Source organism: Sturnira hondurensis, unplaced genomic scaffold (genome assembly GCF_014824575.4).
Source record: "Sturnira hondurensis isolate 20B ecotype Veracruz unplaced genomic scaffold, ASM1482457v3 Scaffold0011391, whole genome shotgun sequence".
Classification (NCBI taxonomy): Eukaryota; Metazoa; Chordata; class Mammalia; order Chiroptera; family Phyllostomidae; genus Sturnira; species Sturnira hondurensis.
Window position 1 is genome coordinate 863,511 of NW_028084022.1, and position 11,944 is coordinate 875,454.

General features: G+C 40.4%; 1 protein-coding gene across 1 annotated transcript in view; it reads right to left on the bottom strand.

Moving 5' to 3' along the window:
- DCX (doublecortin) overlaps positions 1-4,772 on the bottom strand; it is a 161,811-nt gene extending 157,039 nt beyond the window's left edge. Inside the window, exons 1-2 of the mRNA XM_037060156.1 lie at positions 4,717-4,772; positions 2,558-2,943 (exon numbers count right to left, since the gene is read on the bottom strand). Coding sequence (XP_036916051.1) covers positions 2,558-2,921 — 364 coding nt within the window. The 5' untranslated portion in view covers positions 2,922-2,943; positions 4,717-4,772. The remainder of the gene's footprint in view (positions 1-2,557; positions 2,944-4,716) is intronic.
- Positions 4,773-11,944: the final 7,172 nt, after the last annotated feature.

Genomic DNA, 11,944 nt, shown 5'->3' on the forward strand with positions numbered 1-11,944 from the left:
CTAAATTTACTGATGAAAAATTGAGGCTTGGGTAGTAAAAATGGTTTTCCCAAGGTCACAAGCTAGCAGTTGGCAGACCTTAAATTTGAATCAAATCTAATTACAGATCTTTTCTCATTTTTATCTTCTCCTTCTAAAACTGGAACCTAATATCCCTAATTCTTCACCCAGAGATCTTTCTAAACTTTTTCAGTTTGAAGTCTCATGGGAAGCAATGTATATGACTTTTTATATATCTTTCATTCAACTTCTTCCAAAAGTGACCAAAGTAAGGGACTTCTGCTTTCCATTCCTAGATGAGTAGGTAGTTCCAAATGACAAAATGAAAGAGGAAAAGACTTTTTCTTTAGCCTCCTCATTCTGATGCCTTTTCTTATCTTGCTGTGTGGTGGTGGGAAAACCAATTACATTTCTTAACATTATGACAGAGATACCCCAGAATTTTCTTGACTAAATGGGCAGTAAGCAGGAGTTGGGAGGCATTGAGGGCCACTGCAGCCTGTGGTCATAGATGACATGTGAATAAATGCAACTCAGACAGATTTATACTCTACATAGTCCAGTAATTCACCAGGAAGTATTATCACTGTAGGTAGGAATTGTAAATGAGAGGAGTACAACCTAGCAGGACTCAAAAGGATCAAAAGAAAAGGAAGCTACAGTCTTAAAAATTATATTTATTACCTACATTGAACTGAGATTATTATAACAAACACATGAACATGAGGTTGAGGGACAATCAATATCAAGAGCTTATATGAGCAACACATGTTAAAAATAGATTTGGGGGGAAAATCTGTACATGACAATTTTCTTATATCAAACACAAAAACATTCTAATCTTGCTCTGAATACAATGTCACTTGATTCAGAAGCTTGTGGTAGTGTCTATCATGGTCTTTAGAAAATCACAGCTAGTGAAAATGAGGATATATTGGGTAATTCATGTCACTTTGTTTGTGAAAATTATTACAGAAAAAGGCCCTCAAATTTGACTGAGATGTGTATTTTACAGTGACAATAAAGACACATACTTTATTGATTACTCAGTTGGATAGCTCCCTCAGTCTAACTTGAATCCCTTCTTCTAGTTTTCCCTGACTCTCCTTTATTTTAAAATCTACACTAGGATGACCAATCCTTCAGTGTTCAGGAAAAGCCCAGGACTGACCTCTGTCTGGCCATCTAACATATGATCAAATAATCTAAGATTCCCCGGCATCATTTTCCAAGGTCACCTATGTAGAAAAACCTCAGACTTGAACCCTGAGACCTAGATCCGGCATGTATATAGACACTGTCTCTTATAAATAACTGGCCCCAAACCTCTTGACCTGACTTGGAAAATAGAAGCTACTTGCAAGAATATGGCTGTACAAGGGAAGCCCTCATGCTCCTTTGTCTAGGAACACAAGAAACCTAGAAGCAGTGAAGCAGAGGTGGGTCACTCCCACATCAAGTCATTGAATGTGCTATTTCTCCTTCCTTGTTGGCTGTTTCATAATTTGATTTCCCTAGAAATCTGCCTGCTCTAAACTCACCATTGCTCAGGGAATGGAAAGAGTGAAAAAGAAAGGCTGGAGCATGGGGTGGAGGTTGGGCAGGAGTATTTTTATTATTACCACTATTTGAGGCTGACCTTTAAAGCATTGTGTTCAGATTAAACTGATCAAATATATTATACCAATATTTAAAAGTGGGGGTAGGGAGGCATCCCTAACATAATTTGTTTCATCAAGTAAAATATAAGAATGAACCCTAAGATCTATTTCTAAATGACTACAAAAAAGGCTTCATGAAAGAGCAAGTTTTTGTAAGAGGTGGGCCCCTGTTTGGGGGTGGGCAGATAGGTTGTCAGGATTTTCAGCAACCTAGTCATAAAATTCAATTGGAAAACCAAAATGTAAAGAGGATTTAAAAGGATTTATGTACAGTGAGTCAGTTCCTATTCTAATAGAAAGAGTCTTTGTTAAAATACCAGACATACCTACAGCTTTCTTTGGTATTTCTCTTAATGACCTCAGCCTTAGGGACACACCCTGAAGTGTGCTTTTTAGAAGCAACAGCTGAGCAGTGACCACTTACCTAAAAGTATAATCCTTTGTGAGCATGTCCAGGAAGTCTTGCTTTTAGGATGCATATTTCCTTAAGTTGCAATTCACAAATAGTCTCTTAGCAGTTCAGAGGATATTTGGGTATTTTTTTTCTGTTAACCCAACCAAACTTCTTTCCTCATTTACAACCCTTAATTATTTAATGGTCTGCCTTAATAGTGCTTCTGAGAGGTAATTATTAAGATCTAGAGTAAATGATACAATTCAGGTTTTCCTTTGTAAAACCCAGTGAGTAAACACAGTGCACTATTGCCACCCCAGCAGAGACTGAAGGCCATGAAAGAGCTAATGGCTCTGTTGGTGCCTATAGAATCAGAAGCCTGACCATCAACCTGGTGTTTAACAAATATATTTCCTAATATCTTTCAATGAAATCCAAGAAATGTAGTCATAACCAATGATGCCACCTCCCAAAAAGGACCACCACCCACTCCTTGAATTACCTTCCTCCAGTTCATCCATGCTTCCAATTTTCCTGGATCCATCAATGGTGTAAATGTAGCGCACTCCCTGAGGCAGGTTGATATTGTCAGACAGAGATCGAGTCAGGTCAGCCAGCAAGGCATCGAAGCTGCGAAAACGGTCAGAGGACACAGCATACACAATCCCCTTGAAGTAACGGTCCCCATTGCGGTAGAAACGTACCTTCTTGGCTTTCTTCTCATTGCTCAGTGCCTGCAAGGTTCTGGTTCGGTAGAAGCTACAATGCGCACTGTGAGTGGGGCTAGGCAGCCCATTCATCCGTGAACCTCGCATGTTCCTGGATGTCTTATCTCTTTCATCAAAATGTCCAAAATCAAGTTCCATATTTTGGTGGAACCTCAGATACCTGAGTGTTGGGGAAAAGGGTCGGGGTGAAAAGAGGCCAAGAAAAAAAAGTGGTCAGGGAGAAAAAGAAATCAAATATTAGCCAGATACAGATCTGCAATCTGCTGCTTGTGAAAAGAACTGGTTGGAAAAAGCCTGTGACCCATCTGCTGCTTGCCCCTGAGCTGCAGGAATATTGATCTTAATAGAGAAAAAGGAGGGGCTGAGGGAGTGCTGATGGTTGTGGGGGTTGGGGTGAGAGCTAGAGAGGCAAATTTGGCACTGTTCTAAACAGAGGAGTAGGAGGGATTTTGAAATAGCTTAAAATCCTGAGACCTACTGACACTGGCTCCTATCAAATTGTAACTTAGGGTTAAATACATTAAAACGGTCATCTGTTTCCTTATACATGTTCACATCACTACCAGTTGTAAATAAATCTATATAGCCTAACAAAATTCTCCTTGAAGAGAACAGAAGTAGTTAGGCAAGGCTAGCATCTCCAGTTTAGAAATCAATTTTTGCATCTCAGTAAAATGACTACAAAGGGGAGTGTTTTAATATTATTCCAAACTCCCTTTTTTACCCCAGTATAAACTAGGATTCTCCTTTAAAGGGACAGCCTCCAGGGAATAGCCAATGTCTTTGTGCTATTCATCAACCCCTTTCCCCCAAAGCTGGTGCAGCTATCCAGCATTCATAAGAAATAAGCTGGAAAAATGATTAGGCAAATCAGCTATTTAACAAGTTATTAGATTGCTTCCCTCTGGTACAAAATTTGGTCACAAAATCCTTTTCTAGTCTTTTTAGATGCTTTCTCCCCTCCCCATCGATGCATTCCCACCTCTTAATGAAATAATTTAATTGTTGAAAGATTCCCAAATGAGTCCATGAATAGCATAGGTGGCCTGCAGAAGCAAGCACACCTTTCATTGTTCTGAATTTCTACCCTGACTGAAGGGGCATTTTGCCCCCACAGCAGACAATTCACCCCCAACTTGTGTATTGTGCAGGTGTGTCGCCAGAGAAAAAGATGGTCATCTGTAAGATCTGCCTTTCCCCCCTTCTGCCGAAGGAAGAAAAGAAGGGAGGAAGTAGAGAGAGAGGGGTAAGGGGAGAAAGAAAAGAAGAGAATCACAACATGAAACAGAAGATACAACAGAAGTCTGAAATGCTAGCAAAGGTAGTGACAGCTTTAGAAACAAACTATTAACATGCATCTCACATATGGGGATAAAAAGACTCACAAAACAAGCAGGATTCAGCTGCTATGTATTGTCATGTTGAGATATTTGCAAAGGACCAGGAGGACAAGAGATAAAGGGGGACTGGTGCCTAGTAGGTTTGGCAGGCTTGGTCCCCCTTTTCTTCCAATGTCACCATGACCTGTGCTGAGCTCAGCATTGTCTCCGTCAGACAGCCTGCAGTGTTGAGAAACCCCACCTCCTCAAGACCAGTAGCAAGCATTTCCCCAGACTTGCTGTAACGCTGGGCTTTGCTCTAGTGTCAGGGGTTGTTATTCTAAATCAACATCACGATGAAAACAAAGAAACATCAAACTCACTTTTCCAAAGGGAAATTTCAGATAGATGCGTAAGGAAAGAATCCAATAATAAGGAAAGGGGAGAGGGGAAAGAGGAAAGAGAGGAGAGAGAGGGAGAGGGAAGAGGAGAGGGAGAGGAAAAGGCAGAGAGAGAGAGAGAGAGAGAGAGAGAGAGAGAGGACTTTGCCTTGTGCTTTTCCCATTTGATATCCATTACATTCCACCTGAAAATAACTTGAAAGCCCCACTCACCGGTTTTCTGCTGGTTGGGTGGAGATGCTGAGAGAAAGAAAACCAATCTCTCTATGCCTTTGTTGTCTGAGCTCCAAGCAAGAAATTCCTGCCAGGGTGGATAGATGCCTTCTAGGTCCTAGTGCCTTATTCAGCTTCTCCCATATACTCAGGCTTAGTGAATCCTCCCAACCTGCTATGATTAATTGCAAGTGTTTTTTTTTTTCAATTCACGGGCTGTATTAACAGCTAGAAAGGTTTCATTTATAACCAACAGAAAATTGCATGGTAGCAAAAAGATTTCACAGGCAAATTTAGAATGCTCTAATGAGCAATGTGCTAGCCTTTTCTTTTAGGGAATTGGCAATTTTGCCTGGTCAAAACCTTGGCTTAATCTGCCTGAAAGCTGGACTGAATCAAACCAGGCTTCTTAGAAACTGTTGCTCTTTTCCTTTCACCTTCTTTTTTTTTTAAGATTGTATTTATTTACTTTTAGAGGGGAAGGGAAGGAGAGACGGAGAGAAACATCAGTGTATGGTTGCCTCTCGTGAGTCCGCCGCTGGAAACTGGCCTGCAACCAAGGCATGTGCCCTGACTAGGAATCGAACCCCGATCGTGTGGTTCGCAGGCCCACGCTCAATCCACTGAGCCACACCAGCCAGGGCTCCTTTCACCTTCTTTAAGATAAAAAATTAAATTCTTTAAGGAATTTTAGTTCTTGCATCCAACAATTGGGTATTTTTAAAATAAGGATAGTGGAGTAGGCTAAGAGGGAGTAGGAAATGTAACATAAGGGAAATGTGTTCTAGAATTTCATGGAGGATGAAGTGGAAAAAGGACCCAAAGACCTTTTAGGTTCATGTAATAATTTGGTTAATGGGATCTGCGACATTTACCTTTGAGAGTTTGAAAGTTCTGAGTTTGGTTATAAAACCCAGAGACCTTTCCATGTGAAGTGAATCTGATGACTACAAGATAAATATTCAGAGCTTTCTCCTCAAATTCCCCATTTGCTACTAATTGGGCTCATTATATCAAAGATATAAAGGTCAAGGAAGCATCCAAATTGAAATCATTAAATGTAGCCAAACTATAAGACAAAAGAAGAGAAAGGTGAGAGACAAAACTGGGGTGGGCTACCATTTTCATAACTGAGGATACGTGATGCATTAATATTTGAGTCTTGAACTATCGTTGTTCCAATTTTTACTTGGTTTTAAGGAAGTTTAGAGATAGCACGCTGAGTAATTGTCTTATATCTGATTCCTAGTACGATTAACCCTCCTTTTTATATATAGCTGCTGCTGATTACAGTTAAGCACTTTCTGCTCATGTGTTTTACTGTAAGTGACCTCAAAGTGGTATGAAAAATATGATTTCTCTTCTCTGCAAAGTGTTGGCTCAACAAAGCCTAAACTATATGTTAGCTGGGCGGTGAGCCTCAAGTGTGCAACGTACACAGTCAAGTCCTTGCTGATTCTCTCCTGATTCCTAAATAAGCCCCTGAGGTAACTGCATGTGTCTCTCCTGTTCTCTTCCATTTATTCCTGCCTTACATTGTGTCCACCTCTTGAAAAAACAGGGTTATTCAGACCAGGGCACAGAAATATAAAGGAATTGATGATGGACTCAAATGTTAGAAAAATTTTAGTTTTAGGTAATGCCAATAAGCTTAGCAATCAATGTATGCAAAAGCTATTGTTTCAGGAAATGAAAGTATGAACCACCTTGACTCCAGGAGACCATGAGAAGTTCCACTTTTATGTCTCAGGAGGACTGCAAGCAATCAAGATGATATCTGAGCCATTGTAACTCCAGGGTGAGACATCTACCACCCAGGCCACAAATGAAAGAATACTGCAGCTTTTTATCTAATTAACTTTCCCCCTAAATTCTAATCCCCTTATCTATACTTTCCTTCTCCTTATAAAACAGTTGGCTTAAAATGGAATTTAAGATGGTCTTTTAGGGTACAAACCCTCTGTCTTCTCAGAATGCCAACTGTCTGAATAAAGTGCCCATAAAGATTCAATCCCTGTCTCTGCTTATAGGTTCTGGTAGTGACAGGCAACACAAAAGCTGGCTTTTCTGATTTCAGAATGGGAGCAGGAAGATATGGAAATTCCATTCAATGGTTGCAACTTCCTTGTCCAGCAAGGCCAATGTCTTAAATGTTTTTGGCACAGCATAAGCATTCTGTAAATATAACAAATGATTTTTCATCAAAATTAAAAATCATTTTATTTCCAATAAAGATATAAAAATGGATAGGATTTTAAAACTTAAAGGATTTAGAATATATTTTAGAGGAAATTTCTTCATCGTGTAACATTTCTAACTACTGTGGATATTGCAAAAATGTTTTTTTTTATTTTATTGATTATGCTATTACAGTTGTCCCAATTTTGCCCTCTTTGCCCCCTCTACCCGGCAACCCACACTCCCTCTGGCAACCCCTCTTCCTCTGTTCATGTCAATGGGTCATATGTGTATATTCTTTGGCAACTCCATTTTATATACTTGCTCTTAACGTACCCTTGCTTATTATATACCTACCAATTTGTGCTTCTTAATCCCTTCATTTTTTCTGCTGTTTTCCCAGACCTCCCTCCCAACTGGTCACCATCCCAATGTTCTCCATATCTGTGATTAGTTTCTGTTCTGCTTGTTTGCTAGGTTGTCTTTTGGATTCAGTTGTTGATAGTTATATATTTATTGCCATTTTATTTTATCTTTTAAATATTTTATTTATTTATTTTTAGAGAGAGGGGAAGGAAAGGAGAAAAAGTGAGAGAGAAACATCAATGTGTAGTTGCCTCTGATGCACTCCCTACTGGGGATCTGGTCTGAAATTCAGGCATGTGACCTACACTGGGAATAGAACCGGCGGCTCTTTGGTTTGCAGGCCAACACTCAATCCACTGAGCCATACCAGCCAGGTCTATTTATTATCATTTTAATGTTCATAGTTTTGATCTTTTTCTTAAATAGGTCTCTTTAACATTTCATCTAATAATGGCTTTGCTGGATAGAGTAGCCTAGGTTGTAGGTATTTGCCTTTCATGACTTTGAATACTTTTTGCCAGTCCCCTCTAGCCTGCAAAGTTCCTTTAGAGCAATCACATGACAGTCTTATGGGAAATCCTTTGTAGGTAATTACCTGCTTTTCTCTGCTTTTAAGATTCTTTCCTTATCTTTAACCTTTGGTGTCTTGATTATGATGTGTCTTTGTGTGATCCTCTTTACATCTGTCTTGTTTAGGACTCTCCGTGCTTCCTGGACTTGCATATCTATTTCCTTCACTAAACTAGGGAAGCTTTCTTTTATTATTTTGCCAAATAGGTTTCTAATTTTTTGCTCTTTCTTTTCCCTTCCTGGCACCCATATTATGTGAATGTTGGAATGCTTTGAATTGTCCCAGAGGCTCCTTACACTTTCCTCAATTTTTTGAATTTTTTTTTCTTGTTGCACTGATTGGTTGTCTTTTTCTTCCTTCAGTTCTAAATCATTAATTTGATTCTTGGCTTCATCCCCTTCACTGTTGATTCCCAGTAAGTTGTTCTTTATTTCAATTAGTGCCTCCTTTATTTCTGATTGGATCATTTTTTATGCTGTTGAAATACCCACTGAATTCCTTGAACATCCTTAAAACCAGTGTTTTAAACTCTGCATCTGATGGCTTACCTCCATTTTGTTTCATTGTTTTCCTGGAGTTTTGGTCTGTTCTTTTATTTAGGCCATATTTCTTTGTCTCCTCATTTTGGTAGTCTCCCTGTATTCGTTCTTATATATTAGGTAAAGCTATTACTCCGTGTCTTGGTAACATGGCCTAATATATCAGGAGTAGGGTCCCTACACTTCTAATGTCCAATGGCACAGCCCCCTCTTCCCTAAGCTGGGTACTCAAGGTACATACTCCATGTGAACTGAGTACTTACTCCCTCCTCTTGTAGTTGAGTCCTGATTGCTATCAGTGAGTCAATGGGAGAAATTTACTCAGTCCAAATAGCTGGTAGGACTTCCTATGTCTCCTGGCGTGCAACCACCTCCCTCTATGGTTAGTGGAGATGTTTGGGTGGTGATGCTCTGATATGGTCTGCAACTGACCATGGGAGTGCAGGCTCTTGAGTTTCCTGGGTGGTACAGGCAAAGGTCAGTCTCCACCTGTGTTCTGTCTGTAGCACCTTGGCATAAGCTATAATGTGATCTGCAGATGGCTGGTGCTAGTGCCAGGCCTGGGGTCACTTACTGAGCTGTATGGGCACTGAGCTATTGCTTGTTTGAGCATATTTAGGATAGTCTGAAGCCTGCATCTAGCCCAGCCATTCACATGGAAAACCCACTGTTGCCAGCTTGGATGAACCAATAAGTTTGATGGGGCAGAGCCTTAGGTAATCAACAGGCCAGGATTTTCCATGTAAGCCAGGTTGATGGGGACTCAGATATGGTGCCATTGTACTGTGGCTCAGTGTAGGGAAGGGCTCAAAAAAGGATCAATGTTGCTGTCTGAAGTTCTGTTTGGAAGGAAGCTGTCCCCCAGCTATCTCCCTCATGCAGATACTTCAATTCCACCCCATATGCCACTGGTGTCCTTCAAGATGCCACCCTGGTGCTGGAGCTTAGCAGGTGTGAGTCTGGGTAAATTTGAGGAGTTTCTTCTGCTGACCCAAACTTCACTGGTTGTGGGGATTTATCTTCCTGACATTAGAACCCTTGGCTGGGTGGTCTGGTATGGGACTGGAATCCATTGCTCCCAAGATATCCCTCTGTTTTATATCCAGCACATATGGGTTTGGGGCCAGTCCATTCCATGTCTCTGCCCGTCCATGCCTCCATGCATCTGAATGAATATGGCTTCTTAAAGTTCTTAGTTGTTGGACTTCCATATACCATGATTTTCTGAAAGTTCTGAGTGATATTTGTCCTGTAGTTTAGCTGCAGTTTTGCTGTGGTTGTGCAAGGGGGTGAGTTGCATTTACCTACATTGCCATCTTGACTGGAAGTCACAAAATGCTTCTAAGAGACAGTCTACAGAGAGGTCCAAGATGCCAGAGGATTAAGTGGAAGCTACACTAACATCTTCCCAGAACCAATCTGGAATTACAACTAAATTGTAGAGAAATCACCTTAAATAACCAACTGAACAATAGCTAGAGAGAAGCCTTATAACCATGAGCATACAGAAGAAAACACTTCAGCACAACATGACTGGTAGGGATTGTGGAAGAGACACAAGAGGGAAGGCTGGGATCCCACTGGTGGCATCTGAATGGCAGAGGGATATTTCATCAGCCAGGGGTTTTCCCCTGGGAAGAGTGGGATCTAAATCCAAAGCTGGGCTCCCAGACTAAGCACCAGAGTCAGAAAACAACCCAGATAACATACAGCTGTGAAATCAGCAGAGGTTCTGTTGGCTAGTGATGCAGAGAGCCTTTTAAAGGGCTAAAGAAAAACTCATTTGCAGACACTTACCCTGGATGCCAGCAAAGGGAGGGCAGAGTGAATTAGAGATACTTGAGGAGAGTCTGGGGTTGGTGACTCTGGGGAAACAGTCACCAGGATCCAAGTGTTGAGTCACCCACATACTACAGGAGCCATCTCTTTCAGGCAGAGCACTCATCTCTGAATGGCATCAGCCTGAAGATAAGTGATAGCTCCAACCACAGGGATCAATATGCCCCACCCTATGGTGCTTAAGCCTGACTGTGGATTCCAGTTTGATTATATTAACAACTGATCATATTTACAGCTGATTAGTTTAACACCTAAGGCAGAAAATACAAAGCAGCCAAAATAGGAAGACAAAGAAACAGACCCCAAATGAAAGAAGAAGAGTATTTCCCAGAAGAACTAGATGAAAAGGAAGCAAGCAATTTATCAGAGTATAGAGTAATGATTATAAGAATACTCAACAGCATGAAAAAGGACATAGAAACCATAAAAAAGAATCAATCAGAAATAAAGAATGTGCCTTGGGTGGTGTGGCTCAGTGGACTGAGTGCTAGCCTGAATATCAAGGGGCTACCAATTCAACTCCCAATAGAGGCACGTGTCCGGGTTGCCGGCCAGGTTTCTGGTTGGATACAAGCAGGAGGCAGCCACACACTGATGTTTTTCTTCCTCTCTTTCTCTCTCTCTTGCTCTCACTCAAACAAATAAATAAATAAATAAATAAATAAATAATGTTTAAAAAATAAAGAATGCAATATTTGAAATAAATAATAACACTGGCAGGAATAAACTGTAGGTTCAAAGAAGCAGAAGATTGAGTCAACATTTTGGAAGACAAGGTAGAAAAAAACAATCCAGAAGAGCATCAAAAGGGAAAAAATATTTTAAAATGAGAGCTTAAGAAACATTTTGGACAACATGAAGCATAACAACATCTGTATCATGCAAATACCAGAAGGAGAAGAGAATGAGCAAGAGACTGAGAAACTATTTGAAGAAATAATGACTGAAAACTTGCTTAATCTGGTAAAGGAAAAAGATACACAAATCCAGGAAGCTCAAAAAATCCCAAACAAGTTGGACCCAAAGATGACTACACCATGACACATTATAATTAAAATGACAAGACTTAAAGATAAGGAGAGAATCCCATTGGCCACAAGAGAAAAAGCAAGTAGCTACCAACAAGAGAGTACATATAGCACTGTCATCTGATTACTCATCAGAAACATTTTAGGCCAGATGGGAGTGGTGTGAAATATTCAAGGTGATGAAAAGCAAAAACCTACAACCAAGGTTTCTTTACCCAGCAAGGCTATCATTTTTTTAATATATTTTATTGATTATACCATTACACTTGTTCTATTCCCCCCTTCATTCCCCTCCACCAGCACACTCCCTCCCTCACCATTCTCCCCCCCTTAGTTTATAACCACGTGTCTCAAGTTCTTTAGATTCTATATTTCCCCCACTATTCTCGCCCTCCCCCCTATCTATTTTCTATCTACCATCTATGCTATTTTCTGTGCCTCCTCCCCGCTTCTCCCCCTCCCACCCCCCCTGTTTCTAACCCTCCATGTGTTCTTCATTTCTATGGTTCCACTCCTGATCTAGCTGTCCTCTTGGTTTGCTTTTGTTTTAGGTGTGGTTGTTAATAACTGTGTGTTTGCTGTCCTTTCACCGTTCATATTTTTCATCTTCTTTTTCTTATATAAGTCCCTTTAGCATTTCATATAATAAGGGCTTGGTGATGATGAACTCCTTGAACTTGACCTTATCTGAGAAGCACTTCATCTGT